The 22,856-nt window shown below is 40.4% G+C and overlaps 1 protein-coding gene across 6 annotated transcripts in view; it reads right to left on the reverse strand.

The window, feature by feature from the left end:
* Positions 1 to 22,856, reverse strand: part of LOC127569933 (interferon-induced GTP-binding protein Mx3-like) — an 81,245-nt gene that overhangs the window by 1,396 nt on the left and 56,993 nt on the right. For all 6 annotated transcript variants that reach the window (XM_052015014.1, XM_052015012.1, XM_052015013.1 and 3 more), the window contains 10 exons: positions 19,861 to 19,998; positions 17,196 to 17,350; positions 16,568 to 16,706; positions 15,864 to 16,062; positions 13,714 to 13,792; positions 12,389 to 12,511; positions 10,174 to 10,318; positions 9,097 to 9,255; positions 6,043 to 6,119; positions 3,517 to 3,717 (listed from right to left, as the gene is read on the reverse strand). In XM_052015014.1, coding sequence (XP_051870974.1) covers positions 3,517 to 3,717; positions 6,043 to 6,119; positions 9,097 to 9,255; positions 10,174 to 10,318; positions 12,389 to 12,511; positions 13,714 to 13,792; positions 15,864 to 16,062; positions 16,568 to 16,706; positions 17,196 to 17,350; positions 19,861 to 19,998 — 1,415 coding nt within the window. The remainder of the gene's footprint in view (positions 1 to 3,516; positions 3,718 to 6,042; positions 6,120 to 9,096; positions 9,256 to 10,173; positions 10,319 to 12,388; positions 12,512 to 13,713; positions 13,793 to 15,863; positions 16,063 to 16,567; positions 16,707 to 17,195; positions 17,351 to 19,860; positions 19,999 to 22,856) is intronic.

Genomic DNA, 22,856 nt, shown 5'->3' on the forward strand with positions numbered 1-22,856 from the left:
TGGCATAAAGAGGTAAAGTGACGAGTGACTGGAAGCTTAGGATCACACTTCTCGACTGAACAGAGGTATTTAATAAAGTTAAAAAAAAATCTGCAGATGCTGGAAATCTGAACAAAAAACAGAAAATGCTGGAAATACTTAGCGGATCAGGCAGTATCTGTGGAAAGAGAAATAGTTAATGTTTCAGGTCAAAGATTCTTCATCAGAACTAAGAAAGACATAGGCCAGTGAGTCTGACATCAATTGTGGGTTAATTATTGGAAGGTATTCTGAGGGACAGGAGATACAAGTATTTGGATAGGCAGGGCCTGATTATGGATAGTCAACATGGATTTGTGCGTGGTAGGTCATGTCTAACCAAACACAGAGTTTTCCTAGGAGGTTACCATGAAGGTGGATAAAGGGAAGGTGGTGGACATTGTCCACATGGACTTTAGCAAGACCTTTGACAAGGTCCAGCATGGGACGCTGCTTCAGAAGGTTAAGTCGCTTGGCATTCAGGATGAAGTAGTCAATTGGATTCAATGTTGGCTTGGTGGGAGAAGCCAGAGAGTGGTAGTAGAAGGCTTCCTCTTTGATTGGAGATCTGTGACTACTGGTGTGCCGCAAGGGAGTGGTGCTGGGCCCACTGTTGTTTATCATCTATATTAATGATTTAGATGATAATGTGGTAAACTGGATCAGCAAATTTGCGGATATCACTAAGATTGGGGCCGTAGTGGACAGCGAGGAAGGCACTCATAGCTTGCAAAGTGATCTGGACCAGCTGGGAAAATGGGCTGAAAAATGGCAGATGAAATTTAATGCAGACAAGGGTGAGGTGATGCACTTTGGGAGGGCAAACCAGGGTAAGACTTACACAGTGAATGGTAGGGCACTGAGGTGTGCGGGAGAACAAAGGACCTGGGAATACAGATCCATAATTCCTTGAAAGTGGCAACACAGGTAAATAGGGTTGAAAAGAGAGTTTTTGGCACATTAGCCTTCGTAAATCAGGGCATTGAGTGCAAGAAATGGGATGTTATGTTGAAGTTGTACAAGACGTTGGTGAGGCCGAATTTGGAGCATTGTGTGCCGTTCTGGTCACCTACCAACAGGGAAGCTATCAATAAGCTTGAAAGAGTGCAGAGAAAATTTACACAGATGTTGCTGGGACTTGAGGACTTGAGTTATAGGGAAAGGTTGAATAGGTTAGGACTTTATTCCCTGGAGCGCAGGAGAATGAGGGGAGATCTGATGGAGGTATACAAAATTTATCAGGGGTGAATGCATGCAGGCTTTTTCCCCCTCAGGTTGCGTGAGACTAGAACTAGAGGTCATAGGTTTAGGGTAAAAGGTGAAATTTAAGGGGAATCTGAGGGGGAACTACTTCACTGAGGGTGGTGCGAGTGTGGAATGAGCTGCCAGCAGAAGTGGTGGATGTGGGTTCAATTGTAACATTTAAGAGAAGTTTGGATAGGTGCATGGATGGGAGAGGTATGGAGGGCTATGGTCTGGGTGCAGGTAGATGGGACTAAGCAGAAAACCAGGCCGGCGTGGACTAGATGAGCCGAAGGGCCTGGTGAGTGGAACAAAGGGAATATCTGTACTGGGATGAAATGTAGCCATTAAGTGTCCAGTTAAGCTCCTCCGTCTATGTTGCTAATGATGTGAAGTCTGGATGATGTTATACAGTCTATACCACTGGGACTTGCCAAGTAGGCCAGAAAATACAAATGAAAAAAAAAGGATGAGAGGAACAGCAAGCAAAACTGGCCAGTCCTGATACAAATGGAAAGAAAGACCAAGTTATCTGAAGTTTGAGAATTCAGTATTTGAGTCCTGCAAGCTGCAATGTGCCCAGACAAAAAATGAGATGTTGTTCCTCGAGCTTGCGTTGGACTCAATTTAACAATGAAGGAGGCCACAGACTAAGAGGTCAGAATGGGACAGGGATGGTAAATTAAAATGGCAGGCAACTGAAAGCTCAGGGTCACTCGTCAACCGAGTGCAGGTGCTCCACAAAGCTGCGTTTAGTTTCTCCAATGTAGAGGACGTCACATTGTGAACACTGAATGCAGTAGATTAGATCTGCTTCACCTGGAAAGACTGTATTGATCCCTGGATGCTGGGAAGGGAAGGGGTGTATGGATAAGTATTGCTGGCAGGAGAGGCAAGGGAAATGTGTGTTTAGTCTTCCCTGGTGTAACCTGTGAATATTGCATACTGAAGTTCATAATAGGGCAAACAAATCTACATTCCATCTGAAAAAGATGTTTGCAGCCTTGAAGGTGGAAAGTGATGAGATGTTCCCTCTCCTGTGGTTGCATGAACAGCAGGGTTGCTGTTGGTGGATGGGGAGCAGTGAATCCAGTTGTCATAGACAGGACACATTCCTTGAGAATATCAAAAAGGGCAGTGCAAGATGTACTTGTTGGTGGCTGAATATTTGTGCCATTTACTTCTGTTTTCCAGCATCCACACTAATTTTGTTTTGTTACTGCAACTGCTAGGCTTGTTAGGCCATTTCAGAGGACTTTAAGAGCCAATAACATTGCAGCAGATATGGAGACATATACAGGTTGGACCAGGTACGGAGGGCAGATTTGCCTCGGGAAGACTAAACACATATTCCCTTCACCTCTCCTTTCAGCAATACTGATCCATTTACCTCTTTCTGAAAGACATCAGTGAAACAGGTAAGTTTTCCCCCACAATTCACCAGTTTCATGATCTTTATTAATAATTACTAGCTGTGTTATTTCTTCAATTCCAGATTAGTAATCTGAATTTGAATCTGTGTCGCTATGTTATTAGTCAAGGGCTCTGGTTTAGTACGCTTGTAATTTACTCATTGTGCCACCACTATACCCCATACTGGTCTTTGAGGGAGTGCAGCTCACTTATACAGAATGATACCTGGAGGGGAGGTTACATAAATAGGGGTTGTTTACTTTCTGGAGTTTAGAAGGTTAAGGGCTCTTTTCATCAGTTTTCAAAATGGTGTGAGGTAATGAGTGAAATTGTAAGGGTGGATAGAGAATAAGATCCTAATCCCAGATTCTCCATCCGGTAGAAAAGATACTTGCAGATTGGTGAGTCTAGCATTAGGACCTTAGTCCTAAATTCAGAGCCAGAGTTTTCAGGAGTGAATTTAAGCAACTTTTCTAAACAAGGGGTTAGTATAATTTGGAACTTTCTTCTGCGAATAGTATTGATAGTTCTTTATAAATAAAAGGTGTTAGGGTATATGGGTCAGAGGTGAGTAGAAAGAGACAAGCCCCAGTTGAAACAGGTTTGGGAGCTAAACAGCATACTTCACTTCCTATGTTCCTGTGAATCTGCTGATAACCCCTCAGCAGGTTAATCCAAGATACTGTAACTCAGTGCATAGAAGATACGTGTTTACTCATGTTACTGGGAGCAAGCTCTTTCACCAATCACGTTACTGGGAGCAAGGAGGAAACAGTTCACAAGTAGCCAGCACATACTGGACAGTTACCTAATGCGCTTCAGTATTATTCACAGAATGTTTACCTTGTAATATGCTTGTAAATGATATGACATTTCTTGGATGCTGGCATTTCCAAATAAGCCGAATTTATTGCTTTTCAATATACCAAGACTGTGACTGTAGAGAGAGTCCTGAGAGTACACCACACTCTCAATCTTAAACTGGGCTTGCAGCAGCTTCTCTGCTTCACGTTCTTGCTCACAGCTGAGAGTTGCAATTTTGACCTGTACACAAAGACAAAAATAGCAAATATAGAGTCAGATCCAGGCTCATTTTCCAGTGGGAAAGTTTAGAATCCAAAATGCTTCATGAAAGTACAAAATATACTACAGTTACCTGCCCAGACTACTGCACCAGCACTTCCCCAATCCCACGATTTCTACCCTCAAGAAAAACAAGGATCACAGGAGGACACCACTGCTTGCAGTTTCCTGTTGTACACCATCCTAACTTGAAAATATATCATCATTCATTGATGCTGGGTAAAATCCTGGAACTCTTGTCACAAAAACACCATGGGAGAACTTTCATCAGAGATACTGCACAGTACAAGGTGGCTCTATACCACCCCCTCACGGACAACTAGGGATGAGGAATAAATGCTAGCTTTGCCAGCAAGATGCAGATCCTGAAAAATGAATAATGGAAAAACTCAAGTCCAAGAAAGAATATTTAAGAACAGGAAATTAAGAAGATGGAGGTGTTATATGTTTTGGAACATACAAGGTTGGATAAACTCCCAAGACTGGACAAGATCTATACCAGAATACTTTGGGAAACAAGGGACATGATTGCTGGAGCCCTGAAGGAGATTTTTGCATCTTCATTAGCCACGGGTATTATTCCAGAGGACGAGAGGATAGTTAAGGTTGTGCCTTCATTTAAGAAGAGCAGCAGAAATAAGCCAGGTCACGACAGGCTGATGAGCCCAATGTCAGTGGTTGGGATGTTACTGGAGAGAATTCTAAGGAACAGGAATTATGTTTATTTAGAAAAGCAGCAACTGATTTGGGATTAAAAAAACAGAATGCTGGAAGAAATCAGCAGGTCAAACAGCATTCCTGGAGGCAAAAGGGATATGTTGACGTTTCAGGTCGAGACCCTCCATCAGGACTGAGAGGAAACAGAAAAGATTGCCAGTATACAGCAGTACAAGAGGGGGGTAGGTGATAGGTGGAACCAGATGTAGGATGATAAGCAGATGGAACAAGGTGAGGGGTGTGAGGAGAGGGGATGGGAAAAGTGAATAAAGGGAGAAGAAATCAAGGTAGACAGGTAAATGTGTGGCAAGAGAACACCAGGGGTATGGATTACCTGAAACTGGAAAATTCAAGATTCAGATCAGATATCATTACTACATTTAAGAGGCATTTGGACAGACACTTAAACTGGCAAGGCATGGAATGGTACAATCCTAATGCATGCAAATAGAATTGGTCTAGATGGGCAAAAAAGGTTCAGAATCAGATTTATTATCACTGACTAAAATGATGTGATTTTTGTGGCAGTGCAGACGTAAAATTACTATAATTACAAAAATAAATAGTGCAAACAAAAAATGAGGTAGTTTTCATGGGCTCATGGACCGTTCAGAAATCTGATGGTGGAGGGGAAGAAGCTGTTCCTGAAACGTTGAATGTGGGCCTTCAGGCTCCTGTACCTCCTCCCCGATAGTAGTAACGCGAAGAGGGCATGTCCCAGTTGATGAGGGTCCTTAGTGATGGATGCAGCCTTCTTGAGGCATCGCCTCTTGAAGATGTCCTCGATGGTAGGAAGAATATGGTGGGCCAAAGGGTCCTTTATAACACTATGGGATCAATTTTGTCTTTTGATAGACCTCAGCCCATTTTTCAAAACACAAACACTCAATACTGAAGATGGGTGCGTACTTGATGGACAATTAAGGAACTACACTATGAGTGAGGGTGGGATGCAAGGGTGACACTTGGCGATCTCTAGGGATCGATATGGCACCTCATCTTTTCAATGATTTGGATGAAGGATTAGAAGGCAGAAATCCTATTGTGTAGCTTGAGGTGTTCATGCACATGCTGACAGTGCCGAAATGGAAAATTGACCCCAGCATCTCTATGCAATCATAGCATTCATTGGGAAAATCTGCTGTTTCCCTCAGCATGTGTATATATAAGAGAGAGAGAGAGCGACATGATCACGCATATGGATAGCACCCGAGGAGGCCAGGTCATAAAGAAGATTTGAAATTTATATATTGAGGGATATGAAACAAAGGAAGTTATATGAAGTTGGGGTAGATGCCAGGCACAGAATTATGGAAATCTATGACATGGGGGAGGCCATTCAGCCTACTTTGTCATTGCTTGGATTGGAGCATTGGAGAAGGGGGCAAGGAGCAAGGGGAGGAATGGCCTGTGTTTGCTCCAATGTTCCTATGGAAAAAAACAAGGGGAATGTAATTGGGCAAGAAATAGTTTGCAATTGGTAGCAACTTCCACCAGCCTCCTACCCCTTCCTCAAACACTCCCCTGTCCCACTGGTTACCAAAAGGCAAAAGTATGTTTATACTGTACCTTGGCAGCTTTGAAAAGGTTGCAGAAGGCACTGAAATGTTGCTCAGCAATATCCATAAAAGCTTCCCTTGTGATTTCTGCAACAGAAAAGGGACAAAAGTCACATTTCCAAACCATAACCAAGTTAACCTGAATGAACTAAAAGAAAATGTCACTGTTTCGTTTTATTTGCTTTGGCAAATGATCCAAATAAAGGCTTAAAATTGAAAATTGATTGCATTTCCCTTATGACACTTTCTCTCTCTCACTTTTTTTTCCCTCTCTCCTATTCCCTTGTTCTCAGCCACATGCTAATTGAAACTAACAAAACATTAATAAAAAATATGATATTAATGTGTGAGAACATTGAATATTTTATTATTACTGCTGGGCTTGTCCATGGAGGTTCAAAGGCTGGCTACAGGAGGGTGTCGCTGTAGAAATCCGAGCAGAGCAAGAATAAGAAGTTGAGGTAATATTGGTCCACAAGACAGGTTCAACCACTTCAGTATAAAAATCTCAGTTTAAATGAAGACTGAAGCCAGTGGATCAGCTGGAATACACATTACAATTCTGCACACCACACCAGGGTTTTTAAGAGCATATGGAGATGATTTATCCGAAGATTCCAGGGAAAGGGTTCAGCTCTGTCAAGAGAATGAGGTTGGGATTGTTCCCCAAGTTGAAAGAACTGAGGAGTTCATAGGTTTAAAATAATGGTAAAAGAATTAGTGAGATGTGAGCTGCTGTTTCTTCACACAGAGGGTTACTAAGATCCTGAGTAGATTACCCAAATGTGGTTGAATCTGGTTCCATAGGGACTTTCAGAAGCCAATTTCACATGTACTTGGATGATCATTAATGGGGCCATGTGGAGAGGAAGAGGATCTGTGTTGGAAAGCTCCTTCAAAGAGTTGAATAAATCATAGGCTCCTTCTTAGCTGTATGATTTCAAGGGTGAAATTTGTCTTTGGTCACTATCATTAATCACCTGTGAGAGGATTAGCCACTGGTTTCCATTGATGTCAACATTTAGTAAGAACAGGTGAAATTCAGGCCAGATGCAGCTACCACTGGTGGATTTAGGCTGGGCAACACAGGATGCATAAACATTGCCTCTACAGAGAGAGCTTCCATTCCTCGGTCTCAGAAATCTTTTATATCTTTCTCAGCTTGCAGGAAGGCAACCAATTCAACTAAACCAAGGCATCCTTCATCTCAGGAAGAGGTTTCTCAAGTTCATTACAAGCATATAGATTTTCTTTTGGACTGGCTAGATTGATAGTCTCTCTCTGCCATCAAAAAGTTATGTATTGAATGTTTATAATGGATATCTTACTTTGAGGAGAATAAACAAGTTTAGGCTCATAGCTTTACTGCTTGACTTCCTTTTGATAATTAGCATGAAAGAGTTGATTAATTTGCTGAGTAGCAAGTGTGAGTTCGGATGGAAAGTTGACAGTATAAATGCTAATGTAATCTGAACCGTCTAATGCAAGGATAGTTTAACAAGACAAATAGATGTATCAGAAAACTGCTGGAAAATTAGCAGGTCAGACAGCATCTGTGAAGGCAGAGGGATGGTTGACACTGTTACGAGTCAGCTTGCTATTTGGTGAATGTCCCTTTACAGCACCTGGACAGTATAGTAGTAGTGTGTGTGCGGTGTCATCAAGATAGCAAGACTAATACAACATGCTGGCTGTTTTGCTCGGTGAGTCGAAGTGAGTCGAGGAGAGAGTGAGAGAGGAACACACTGCTGGTCTCTGTAACTATGGAAGAAGAACAATAGCTGTGGCTGTCACTACAATCCATGTATGGATATTTGGAGAAAACAAGTGGAGTCCACTTTGTCGTTGACCTGTAGTGGGAAACAGGTATTTCTGTGGATGGCCATTATCGAATGCCTTTGGGGTGGCAGATACTTTGGGAAAAAGCAGTGGAGATCATTGGAGATTGAGGTGTCATATGGGTTCCATTGTGGAACATGTGGATTTCATAAATTTCTCTCTACATTTTCTCTTCAGTAAATGGTGGTTTTGCAAAAGTCTTTGCTCACGTCTTACCTGATAACTTGCTGAACTGAACTTTGAGAACTATTCCTAGACTTGGGGTTTGGGAATTTGCCACACACACACTTTGAGTTTAGTTTTGGGGATTTTGTTTGATATCTAACTTTTTTATTTTTCTTATTATTACAAGTAGTTATTAATAAAATAGTTTTTAACACTTGTACATGACTCAGTGTGTTTCTATTGTTGCTGGTACGTAACAATACTTTTAGGTTAAGACCTTGCGACAGGACTGTGGAGGGGAGATACAAGAGTCCACAGATGCTGTAATCTGGAGCAAATAAAAACAAACTGCTGGATGAACTCAGTGGGTCAGGGAGTATCTGTGGAGGCAGAGGGATGGTTGACCTTTCAGATATTTATGTATCATTGACTTTTTAACGTGGACTGGGTGATTGAAACCTAGAATGTTTCTTGACAAGAGCTTAAAAGTGAAGATGAATCGCAGCTTGGCATGGCAACTGCTCTGCTAAGATTACAAGAAACTGCAGAGAGTTGTGAATGAAGCCTAGTCCATCACAAAAATCAGCCTCCCCTCCATTAACTCTGTCTACACTTCCCACTGCCTCGGGAAAGCAGCCAACATAATCAAGGACCCTCCCACCCCAGTCAGTCTCTCCTTTCCTATCGTGCAGAAGATGCAAAAGCTTGGGAATGCATACCACCAGACAGAAGGACAGCTTCTGTAAGACTCTTCAATGGGCCTCTGATATGATAAAGGTAACCTTTTGATCTCTCAATCTACCTCACCATGGCCGGTGCACTTTGTCTCCCTGCACTGTACTTTCTCTGTAACTGTAACACTATAATCTGCATTCTTTTTTTTTCTCTTTTGTACTACCTCAATGTACGGAATGATCTGTCTGTCAAGCTTTTCACTGTATCTCGGTACATGTGACAAAATAATAAACCAGTTACCAGTACTCTTGATGAATATTCTTGTTAGGATGACCAGTATTCTTATATTTCAGAGTTGTACACCTTATGCATGGCAGTCACATACCTGTAATGGTCTTCATTTTTTCAATAGCTGGTTCTTCGAGTTGGGCAATCTCATTCTTTATAAGAGATTCAAAGGTTTTGTAGTTGACAAACCCAGGCAGCTCTCTTCCACGGTAACGGTCTTCATACTGGAGAACTTCCTCACGGATGTACTCTTGGACTGACAGTGAAAGGAAATGAAAGAAGATGTAAGATTTTCAGTACTCCATAAGGAGGTAATGCCATGGACAGGCAGAGTATAGATGATTGGGTAACTCACCTGTCAATCAAGCTTGGTGCTAACACTGATGTTAGTGACCAAAACTGATTTTATACGTATAATTTCTAGGCACCCATCCCCCACTCACTGATTTTTTTCTTGAGAATTTATCCTGTTTAATTGGGAGGTGTTCTGTAATTTTTATTTTATTTGAACTTTCAATGGACACTTTACTCGGAGTAAATTCACTGTGTGTGTGCATGTGTGCGTGTGTGCACGCAATAGACTGTTTGTTATAAATCATATGTGCTGCCCTATCTCTAACCTATTGACTGAGGCAGTATTGTCAAGAGACATTGAGCTTTTTCAAATTTTATTGATTTATCATCATTTTCAGTGAGTAAGTGGCTGAGAACAAGAAAGAGCAATAAAATAAAACTCCAATAATCCAAAACACTCACGACTTTGGTGGTGCTGAATTGCCAGATTTTCTGGACTACTGGATGTTTTTTTAAAGAAGAATCAATACCTTACTCTTTTACTTCACCTTTTTTAAGGTTGTTTACTGGAAGATTGATTTTCATACTGTGTAACAAACAAGTTGAAAGGACCAAGGGAAAATGATTCCTCAGTGAGTTAAAAGGGGGTAAGGGAAACTTGTTTATGGGACCTTTACAGGAACAAGCATAGGTAATGATTGATACAACATGTCTCTACTCTGGATCCATTTGCAAATGATCCTTGCAACGCTAATATCAGGAAGCAGGAAAGTCACACTCAATATTAGCCATTTAGGGATAAATCCAATCAGAAAGCTAGATCATACTGCCGAACTTGCAACAATTAGTTGAACAAAACACAAGTGATTTTTCTACTCACAGTTTGATACACTATCTTTCAGGAACGAATTCCATTTCTCAAACTCCCTCCGTACTCTGGTGATGAACCTCTCACCTTTTGTCTTGTCATAAGGCTCCACCCCCAAAGTCACATTTTTTGTATGGCTACAGAAATTGTTGATTTTCTGTGATTGAATCACATGTTTTGTAAAGTTTCTGACATCAGCATAGAGGAAGATATTAAACAAAATAAATGACCACTGTCATGCTTTGTTGTCCCCAGAGCTGTGTTTCTAAATCATACTTTAAGACTTAAATCTCTGGTTTACATTGGCTTTCAGGCTGCAGGCCAACTACTGCTGAGAGATACAATATGTGACTAGTACATAAAACATAACAAAGGTCCACTTTGCACCTTATGCACAGCAGAATACTGCACCCTAGGGACAATGTTCAGAACAGGGATACACCACCAACATGGCATTATTTTGATGTATTTTTGACGTACAATCAAATGTTTAGATAACAGGTGATCAAATCTTGTATAATTGGTAATACAGGAACATGCCTTGGACTCCCCATCAACAGAGTCGGTAAGGCTAGGCTAAGTGATTAAGGCTGGTGGCACTCATATGCACACAAGAGTTGTGTGCAAGTAACATCAAAGCATGTTGCACATGCCCTGCACTCTCCATACACAAGCATGTTACAAACACAGAGGACCCAGACTATCTTTCTGGAAGCAAATGACTACTACATTTAGTAATCAGACGACAAAATCAATCAGGTTGCATAAAAGCATCGTGCCAGATGATTACATTTCTAGGCCATCTGCCTTAATTCTAGTTTCTCTTCCTTCCCTAACTTTTGTCCTTTTCAATTTACTGTGCAAATTGGAGCCGGAGCGTGGCGACTCGTTGCAAGCTGCTCTCTGCAGATCTACTCATTACTTCTATTATAATCGTTCTACTCTTTTAATCTAAATTCTACATCTCTAAGAATTACTAATAATGTTCTTTAAATCTTCTTGCAGGTCTGGCAATCTTCTGACCTCCAGGAGTGATTGATCATAAGATGGACTCTTGACCTCACAGTCTACGTTGTTATGACCTTGCACCTTATTGTCTCCCTGCACTACACTTTCTCTGTAATTGTGACACTTTGCTCTGCATTCTGTATTGTTTTACTTTGTAATGCCTCAATGCACTGTGTATGAATTGATTTATATGAACGGTATGCAAGACAAGTTTTTCACTGTACTTTGGTACAAGTGACAATAATAACCCAATTCCAATTGCATTTTTACATAATATTACTGCATACCTTATCATCCCATAATGCTGGGTGACATCCTAAGTTCCAATATTATTCTAACTCCCTTGTTTACATGGATTGGATATATTTATACCAAAAGTGAACTTGCATTGTCTTAAAACTTTTACCATCTTTGAACCTATCCACTTTAAAAACATATCACCATGGCTATTAGAAAGATATTGGAATAATTTCTTTCTCATATAATTTGTTATATTTACTCATCATTCTGTTTTGGACCTAGGGAAATGGAAAGGACATTCTCTTAGTAATTTCAACTTTATGAAGGTTAGGCTTTCTTTGTTATTTTCCTCTCTCATGACCAACAATGGTTGCAGGGTTGGCGGTGTTCGGTCAGGTGGGAGATGGGTTTGATAGCCAGAAGGATCAGGTTATGGTCCTCTAACCAACCCGAGTGGCAGTGGGGGTGGGGGCAGGCGAGAAGGTCAAAATAGTCTTTCCCTGCCTGTCTGTCTTTTTCATATGATTGTTTGCACTTTCACTATATTGCCCATTTCATTCCACCAGGAGCTGATTATTTGTCAATTTTTCCAAAAGGGGTGACTTTAATGCAGGTGATTATAATGAATGATGTTGGCCTCATTAGTGTTAAAGTGGAAAATAGTAACTAGTAAAAGGAGGAGAAGAAAACAATTTATAATTTACTTCAATCCAGCCTTTGGCTGTGCCAGTGATTCTCCACCTCTACTGAACTGATCCTGGGGCAAGGATGAAAGCCTGGTTTCACTCTCAGGACTCCAATCAATGGCCTTGATGTGAAATGAAATGGAGATCTGAAATTCAACTCTTTTTGGCAGTGAATTTGACCTTTCACACAGGGCAAAGAAACAGGAGCCTGCGCATGGTTCCTGCCTTGCTTACCCACTAATGTTGTTAAACCAAACAGACTATATATATCCATTAAATAGAGGAGGCCTTACCTCGATTATAAATGTCATTTTCTCACTGTAAGAAGTGGGGACTGCACAGCTGTACTCCTTTAGGGATTGCAATGATTTGTTCAGTTTCTTTTCAACATCAATTCGCAACTGAGGCAACGATTTCTTGAAAAGACAGATTACACAAAGATCATTCTTTGTGAAGGGAGAAGGCAAGCCTGCCTATTTTGATGCTAAACCCTCAAGTTTACTTCCCAGTTTATTCCACAATCCCTTTTCTCTGAAGGAAAGCTTGTATCATGGCCTCAGGGCAACCCAGAATATTTTAAGAAGCAACGCAGTAATTTTGAACTTGAATATTAAGCAGGCAATTTCATACACCAGCAATTTGTTGGTCTAAGTATTGGCAGGACTCCAGAGAGTAGTCCTTATGTCATCTGTGAAATAGTGTTCTGACATCTTATGTCCACTTGAGAGAGCAGACATATTTTAAGATCTCATCTGAATGATGGCATCTCTAGACTGTAGCAATCTCTCAGTGCAGATCCTGCAGCATCTGCCTTGATGCCTCTAACATGGGACTCAATTCCATAACTCTCCATTACTGTGGCTACAGCATAACTAAGGAGTGAGAGCAAACCTTGCTCTGTCCGTTAATGCTGTCTAATTGGTCCACATTCCCCAGTAACATTCCACAACTTTTTTTTCCTAACTTGTTCCCTCAGAATAGCTCAAGTAAAACTAGGTGTACAAAATATTAAGAGGAATAGATAGAGTGGACAGCCAGCTCCTCTTTCCCAGGGCACCAATGCTCAATACAAGAGGGCATGGCTTTAAAGTAATGGGTGGGAAGTTCAAGGGAGATATCAGAGGACGGTATTTTACCCAGAGAGTGGTTGGGGCATGGAATGCACTGCCTGGGGCGCTGGTGGAGACAGGTACATTGGTCAAATTCAAGAGATTACTAGATAAGCATATGGAGGAATTTAAAATAGAGGGATATGTGGGAGGAAGGGGTTAGATAATCTTAGGTGAGGTTTAAAGGTCAGCACAACATTGTGGGCTGAAGGGCCTGTATTGTGCTCTACTGTTCTATGTTCTATGACACTCCCCAGCAGAATGATTACCTTGATCAGCTGAATGCCATGAATTCAGGTTTACAGCTCAGAACTCGAAAGATAATCTCAATCTGCAGAATATCCAAAAGAATTCCCAAAACATGCATGGGTTAAATAAAACTGATTTTTGTCATGTCAAATTTCCCCATAGAACTCAGGGTAATAATGCTGAATTACTTTAAAGTGCAACTGAACAGAACAACCCTAATGTCATAGAAAACTGAGGTTGTTTTACAGAATAAGGCTTACATGAATGTGGTTAACAAGTTCCTTTGTCAGTCGAACAGCCAAATTTGGGATGCCGGCCTTTCCTTCCTCTAGAAGCTGCCTAGTTATTAAAATTTTGAAGAAGAATACCATGGTCAGTACTGGTATATTATGAGATAATGAGAAAATAATTAAACTTTTTTTTTTACATCACCTACAGCTTAAAAGTAAAAATCAATTGATCCAGTGAGACCTTGGGTGTGAAATTTGACTCAATGAGACACGTTTTGGGGTTGTAGGGTGACAATTTGGTGCAAGCTTCTTATGTCATGACTCTCTACATATGTGTAACCTTAACTGGAAGTGCTAAGAATGTAAAATATAGAGATTGTGCAATCAACCCTCATGATCCTTACCTCAAAATCCTTACCTGATCTCGTCTATATTCCATAGTAATGAGACTAATTTCTGTCTTCTACCAAGCCGCTCAATACAAGGGCAATAAATGCTACTGTTGCTGCCATTCACATCCTATCAATGAATTGAAGACATTTCCAGGAAGGTACCTTGGTATTTGGTCCACGAATGATTCTACCACTGATTTTAGCTCATAAACTCTGAATTGTAGTACATTTATTATGGGTGTGGGACATAATACAGTCAACATTATCGCTCTATCAGCTGGTACAAGTAATGCAACATGCCAGTCGACAGAGATAATTTCCATAGGTAAGATATTGGAGCACAGTGGACTGTTGAGTGTCTCCATCATCTGCTATTTTGATTTCAGATTTCCAGCATCTGCAATTTGTTTTTTACTTTGCTTCTTGTTCTGTCCATTGCCCACCAGCAGTAAATAATTGGGAAACTCCAGTGTGTTCCTTTTGATTCTCTATGTGTGAAAACTGATAGGCTTGGGCAATCTACCCATTCATTAGCCAATCTCACTCTCAAAGTAACCCTTCCTCAGCTCCCCCACCACATTCTGTAAAATGCCAATTACATTCACCTTTTTTCCTTTGTCAACCAGGTCACGTTTTGTCAGATAGATAGAGAAGTGAAGGTGGCACATGGCATGTTTGCCTTCAATGGCGGGGGCATTGAGTATAGGAGGTGGGACACCATGTAACAGCTGTACAGGCATTGGTCAGAAGACACTTGGAGTATTGTGTGCAGTTCTGGTTGGCATGCTACAGGAAGGATGTGATTAAATTAGACAGGGTGCAAAAAAGATTCACAAGGAGTTTTATAATGAGAGACCAGATAGGCTGGGATTGTTTTCAAAGAAGTGTAGGAGGCTGAGGGGTATCTTTATAGAGATTTATAAAATCATGAGGGGCATGGATATGGTAGATAGTCTTTTTCCAAGGGTAGGGGTATCTAAAACTAGAGAACATAGGTTTAAGGCGAGAGTGGAAAGATTTAAAGGAGTTCTGAGGGGCAAATTTTTCCACACAGAGTGGTGGGTACACAGAACGAGCTGCCAGAGGAGGTGGTAGAGGTGGGTACAATTATAACATTTAAAAGATATTTGAACAGGTACGTGGACAGGAAAGGTTGAGGGACATGGGCTCAATGCAGGCCTAGCTCAGGTAAGCACCTTGGTCAACATGGACGAGTTGGGTTGAAAGGCCTGTTTCTGTGCTGTATAATTCTATGACCTTGAAGTGAAAATTAATATAACACTTAAACTTGGAAAAATATTTGTGGTGGGATTGATTCCTTAATACCACTGGTTTCTTCAGAGAGTCTATGCACCATTGTCATAGTTCTTTTGAATTATAGACACATTCATCGCTCAAAGTTAGCTCACACTCTCCCCAACTGCTGTGTATCAGTGATAGCATTTTTACATCGTTCTTAACATTGGTTTCAAACAATGCTATTGGCTGAATCTTTGTCAGATTTTGGAGAAATACTAATATTCTTAGTCAATTCAGGTTATTTCTGAGCGCCTCAGTTATCCTTATTAATCCAAAATGGTTCAAGTCCAGGGAATACCATTGACTATTCCAAAGTGCAACTAAACTTGCCTCCTGATATTAATGAGATAAAAGGGATCATTAAAAAATTCACTGACATCAACAATAAAATCAAAATATGAAAGAGGACCGTGAGCAAATAGCGAGACAGCAGAGTTAATAAGAAAAAAAATGAGAGAAAAAAATTGAAAATAAGTCTCCATCATTTACCTAAATTGTTCATGGTCTTCAAAAAATGCCTTTTCCTTCATGATTGCATCTTCCATTGTTATCTTGTCATTGATATCTCTCTGGCCTCGGCACTTAACGACCATGTAACCCTTACTCAGCTCCACCACCATGTTCTTCACAATTTCAACCACATTCACCTCTGTTCCTTTATCAACCAGGTCAGGTTTAGTTAAAATGCCTTAAGATTTAAAAGAAAGAGCAAATAAAGATGGTGGAATTAACCTGCTGCCCAGTGATTGATAGAGTCTTAATATCGACTTTGAGGAGAGAGGGGGTGGAGAGTAAAGATTGGAAGCAGCTATCACAAAGCATGGTTGAAGCTAAAATATAAATTGAAGGACGTTAGATACGTGAATACATGGGAGAAAGAAGATGGTTTTATTTTATTTAATAATTTAATCTTTAAGAAACCTGTTATAGCAAGTGATAGTTCACGGTGCATTCGGGACAGTGACACAGAATACACTGCCCAAGACCTACTCAAAGCACAGAGCTTGCTCCACCCGTTGGGCATGAGGTGATGGGAGAGTGGAATGGTGAGGGGTGCTTTTTACTTCTGGATCAGGTGTATGGGTGAAGAATCTGAGAAGTGGGTTGAGACCAGGAGGATCTGGACTATCAATGCTAAGACTTTCCTCAATGGTTGGAAGTTAGAAAATCCTTCTAAATTGGTATGTAATTACCCAGAGTTCTGTCCCCGGAAGGATCCACTTCCCGAGCCATTTTCAGTGCTTCCGTGGTTGCTATGTCGACATTACATGGCACAACTACAAGATTAATTGTCTCTTGTTTCTGAATGAATGATTTAATGAGTCTCTTAATCTGGAATAAAGCAGACCACCCAGCTGCAGAATCATAAAAAGGTTGACATCAACACATTCTAAGCTAACCAACATCAGGTAAAAGTGCAATGCACAACAAAACAATTAGCAAAAAGTAAAATGGAATTCTCTGGTTAAACAGAATGACAAGCTCAGTGCAGGGGCATCTTTAATGCCACTTGATGTACTTATGTTGCTATATCAGTATATTGGTAAATTGATTTGGTCCAGAACATCATTGTGCTATGTTAACAAGCCCAGTGAATGTGCAAAATGTAAAGGAAGTCCAATATTCCATAACTTCAGGATACTCTCAAGTACTTTAGAGGCAATTAAATAAAATCTTGGAAAGATTTCACTTGTAACATAGGTAATGCAGCAGATAATTTTGATACAAGCTGCCACAAACAACTATGGGGTAATTTTGTTAACAATGTTTTCCCGACAAGTTGTGAATTGAAAACATCAGATAGAAATAAGGTCCCATTACCTGGTCTCCAATATCTTGTGGCTGGCCACCAACTGCTACTCGGGCGATTCCTGGCAAGTCTATCAAAGTCAGATCAGGGACATTGGTGGATTCAATTTCAAGACTGATTAATTCATGGCTGATTCCCACTCCTTGCCCTGCAATACTGTTCTGGGCTGTAAACATTTACAATTACATTAATTAATATAAATATAATTAGCAGCTTTAGAAACAACAAATCAGGCAATTTAATTTGTATAATGAATAGTGAATAAAGTTGTAAAGGAAACAAGTGAAAACAAATGAAGGCAGATCTTGTGTTGCCCCGAAATTGACAGCAAGCTCCAGGGGAAGGCTCGTTTGTTCCAGGGTGATCCCTGGTGTAGTCATCTACTGGGACACCGGCTCCCAGTTCTTCAGTATGTCTGAGCCCACTATAGGGACTGTCTCGGTGCAAACAGCCTGCTGTACTTAGAGAATGGCTTTGACAGGCAGCAAGGCCCAGTGCTAGGCTTGATGACTGTCAAAGATGACTGTATTACTGACTTTTTGTGAATGTTGATATTCACAGCCACAAATATTCTGATGCCATTAAAAAATAATTAACATTTAAAAACCCACACATGAAAAATATTAATTAGAAACACTGAAACTAACTTCAGTAAGAAACTACTTGGCCCTCTTCCAGAGCTAATCCCTCTTATTCATTTGAATGGGGCTGCCGTACTTGAGCCAGATTTACATCAGTTGAGGGACAGCAGGCAGGTTACCCAGATGGAGAGCTGGGAAGCCTGCTGGAGCTTACACTGCCACCCTAGAACACCACACTGGGGCAGTAGCCATTGGCTTGGGCCCATTCCAGTGCTGGAAACCCTGAATTCTGCAGGGAGTAGTAAACACACCCCAGTCCATCACAGGCTTGTTACTTCCTACCTACCATGTACTCCATCCTTACAGTGCATTGCTTCAGGAAGGCTAATAGCATCATCAAGGATGCCTGCCTCCCTGTCCATTCCCTTCTACCTTCTGGCTGAAGATACAAGAGCTTGAAAGCCCAGACAACCAGACTCAAGAACAGCTTCTTCTCCACTGCTATCAGACTTCTGAATCAATCATCTCTTTCACATCCTTTTCTCAGTGATCTCAGACTCTTAATTCTACCCCCCTCAGTTATTGCGTTATTGTCATTTTAGCATTTCCTTTTGCACTACTTCAGATTGCACGACAATCGTTGCACCATTGTATTGTTTGTACTTGTCATTGTATTTCTTGTTGTATTTATTATTACCATGCATACTGCTTACTCTGTGGGCTTCATGTGAGCAAGGAATTTCATGGCATCCGGGTGTATATGACAACAAACTAACCTGATTAGCTACCCGACTAACTCAGGTATAAGCACCAATGCCAGGGTGGAATTTCTCACCCCTTGTTTATCATGCTCATCTGAATACCTTTCATAGCTTTGATATTCTACCTGTTACCCAAGCTCTATGTCCCAATCATCCAAATGATTGCATCTCACCAAGATATCTCAAAGGAATGAACAAATCTGTCAGAAAATATGGAATAGCTATGTGCGGAACACTACGGAATGTTACATTCATACAAAGCCCAAGTATCTGTAGGCATCTTAGTCAGGCAATCATAATTTTGCATGACTTTGCTTGGGCTGACTTTGATCTCAAAGCATGGTGGGTTATGTTAAGCCTTTAGGAAAATGTGCCACTGGACTTTTAAATTTGAAGCATTTCAGTTATCAAGATAGCTCAAAAAAATGGTGCCTTGAAATTCATCCCTGGCTAGCAATAGTAAATATGTAAATTGGTAGAGGTGGCATGTTTCAGGGCACTTCCACAGATTGTATTTGTTTAGATTCTTGTTTGAACTGAATATATTAGGGGGATTGAGATTAAAATAACAAGTGGGCACCTCAACTAAGCTCTTTGTACCTGCTGTTTAATATTAAGTACTTGACTACCAACTGCTATTCTGGAATTTACAATTCCCTGAGAGTCGCATTGACAGCATTAGGAATTCAATATCGGTATATGCTGCATTGTGTTATCTCTGCCAGAGTGATCCTCCTTCCATCTCCTAAAAAGGTTGGAGAATTTCCCACATTATTTCCCCTAGGCTACTCTGGGCTTTTTCACCTCCTTTAGGTGATGACATGCTGCATGGAAGGGAAGAAAATGTGCATATGTTGTGAGGTGGAAGGTATTGTAATTGTATGGGACTGACATTTTCCTATTCTTCATTGTTCATGGAATAAAGGTGGACCAGAAAGCCCTTGTCATGTAGCTTTCATTTTTTTCCCCCAAATTACTTCACTGTATCTTTTCTTAGACAGTGGTTAGCTTTACACTAAGGTGGACATTAGTCATGGAGAGACAATCAAATTGGGAATTGGTCACCAGAAGATGCATTTGACGGAATGGCTTGTATATCAAAGGGACTCATATCAAAGCCGCAAACCAAATTTCTCTTGACTTTTTATTGATGGTTCCTGAGTCAAAATGGTGATTTTGCCAATTGTTGAAGACATAAATTTGCTATATTTAGGAAGATTTGTATAAATGTAACTTTAAAGCAGCTGGCCATCACTATACTGCTGACAATCTTTTTAAACTTTACAGTGTATGATATGTTAAGTCCTTATACACAGCAGTGTTTTGGAACATACCTTTGAGAATTTCTTCTTCCACCTGAGTGGTACTGCTGAGTTTGTTTGAATAATCCTTGTAGCTGATTTTACCCTTCCAAACATTTGCTGCTTTAACATTTTTTAGCTTCAGTTCCAGTGGGCATCTTGTTACAATTCCTGTCAAAAGAATAACATTGCCAGATATCAATCAGGATCAAAAAGTGATTATGGAAGGGAATGTTTTTGAGAGATGCAGGGAGAACAAATCAGTGCAACAAATAATAATCAACAGAATATAATCTATTCCTAAAAGACCATTTTAACGGAAAAAATAGTCAGGATGAGAGAAATAATGGTACTATCTTTCAATTGGACTTCTTACAAAATGTGTTTGCTTTTGTTTTAAACAGTATGCATTGGCAACCAGTGACTTAGAGATGGGCTGGGCATATGACTCACAGCAAACAATCTGTTGTACATGAAACATGGTCTATCTATTTTGAAAGCAAAAACACAAGAAAACCTTAGAACATGTTCTCCCAATAAAACCACGGTAATTATTCTCGCAAAATGGACTGGGTGGAGAGTGTTTACATTAGAAATGTGCGCAAGATCAGGGTGCAGAACCATGGTGATTAAATACTGGACTAAATTCCAGAAACTGATATATTGATCCAGCGACAAGTGTTCAAATCCCTCCATGGCTGCTGATGAATTTTAAATTGAAGTCATGAAAAAAGTCTGGAATCAAAATGGGTATTAATAATGGTGACAATCAAACTACTGAATTTTTACCTTCGGGAAGGGAAATCAGCTATCATTTCTCAGTCTGATGTGCATGTGACTGAGATACACCAAAATGTTTGGCTCTTAACTGAAAATGCCTGATAAACCAGTTAAGTGCCATGCTTGCCATTGAGGTCTACATTCCCAAGACAAATAGATAATGTCACTAAGCTTGACTGACAGAGATATTGCCCAATCAGATCTACTCTGGCTGTTCTCATTAAACACAGCCTTTCTAAAGTTACCTGCTACTCATCTGACAATATTAACACAGCTCGTTTACTTATATAAACTTTCATTATTTATAGCAATTACTTTAAAAGTACCTCTTTCCATTGAATGGCACATTCTTCTATTGACACTGTGCTAAAAGGGAGCAGCAAACAGAAGGAATGAAGTATTTTCCCTTTTAGTGCAATGGCAGCAGCTTAGGTAATTGAGTTCATTCAATAAGGAAATCTAATTCTCCACATGATTACTCTTAAATGTTTATTAGGAAGACCACTGCCTGGAACACAGGTAGAAGAAATTTGTCTTGGATAGCAAAGCAAAGATGACATTGCATGTGTTGCTTCACACTCAATAAAAGTTATTAGGTAGAGCACACAACAAGAGTGCTGATGGAGTATTGCTGACTTAGAGCAATCACAAAATATATTTCTCCCTAGAGTCATTTAAGGAATCAAATTAGACCCAATTAGACCCCATTTCTGATAACAAACCTAACGATCTGGCTGCTTACCTTCACTTCTTTCTCTTTCCAGAGAAATGTCCACTTGCTTCTTAAATTTATTTCAAGTGGCTGCTGAGATGGCCTTCCCTGACAACTGGTCGATATATCTTATCCTTAACTAGGATAGGGATTAAATAGAATTACTCTACTAGGACTCAGAACAAACTCAATAGAAGAATATGCCATTAAATGGACAGAGGTACTTTTGAGGTAACTGCTATAAATAATGAAAACTAAGATAATAAGTGAGCTATGTGTTTACATTGTTAGGCAAATTGCATGCAAGTTTATAAAACTTCTGTGATTCTATGATGTTATTGAGGAGTATTTGGAACAATTCAGAAAGGTAAACAATTTCCTTAGGCAAGTTTAATAATTTTGAAAATCTAGTGGTACCACAAGACTGTTGGGTGGTTGAATAGATTTATCATTGTTAATCCTTCCTTTAAAAGATGATCCTTGGGTCCTTGACTGGATCCTTAACTTGCTGACTTCCAATTGGATCCTTGACTTCCTGACCAACAGACCTCAATCAGCAAGGATGGGCAGCAACACCTTTGCCACAATTATCCTCAATTCTGGTGCCCCACAAGGCTGCGTCCTCAGCCCCCTACTCTACTGGTATTGGTATTGGTTTATTATTGTCGCTTGTACCGTGGTACAGTGAAAAGCTTGTCTTACAAACCGATCGTACAGGTATTCTTGGGAATAATGCACAAGGTGCAGGATCAGTTTATTCCCCAGAGAAGGAAAGACTCAAAGAGGGGAAAGGGGCCACCGTGGCTGACAAAGGAAGTCAGAGATAGCATTGTGTTAAAAAGGAAGAAGTATGGCAGAGCCAAGCTGAGTGGGAAGATAGAAGATTGGGAAATGTTTAAGGTGCAGCAGAATTTAACTAAAAAGGTAATTCGGGAAGAAAAAAGGAGGTACGAAGGCAAGCTAGCCAGGAATATTAAGGAAGATAGCAAAAGCTTTTTTAGGTATGTGAAGGGAAAGAAGTTAGTTAGGAACAATGTTGGGCCCTTGAAGACCGGATCGGGTGAAATTATTACGGGAAACAGGGAGATGGCAGTCGAATTTAATAAGTACTTTGGATCTGTCTTCACGGGGGAAGACGTAAGAAATCTCCCAGAGGTAAGGATGGACAAAAGGCAGAGGGTGACAGAGGAACTGAAGTGGATTGACATTAGGAAAGAAATGGTGATGGGTAGACTAATGGGGCTGAAGACTGACAAATCCCCAGGTCCAGATGGTCTGCATCCCAGGGTACTAAAGGAGGTGGCTCTAGAAATTGTGGATGCATTGGTGATCATTTTCCGATGTTCCTTAGATTCAGGGTCAGTTCCTGAGGATTGGAGAATGGCTAATGTTATCCCACATTTTAAGAAAGGAGGGAGGGAGAAAACGGGGAACTATTGTCCAGTTAGCCTAACATCTGTGGTGGGGAAGATGCTAGAGTCCATTATTAAGGATGAAATAGCGGCATATTTGGATAGCAATGATAGGATTGGGTCGA

This window comes from Pristis pectinata, chromosome 4, assembly GCF_009764475.1.
Source record: "Pristis pectinata isolate sPriPec2 chromosome 4, sPriPec2.1.pri, whole genome shotgun sequence".
Classification (NCBI taxonomy): Eukaryota; Metazoa; Chordata; class Chondrichthyes; order Rhinopristiformes; family Pristidae; genus Pristis; species Pristis pectinata.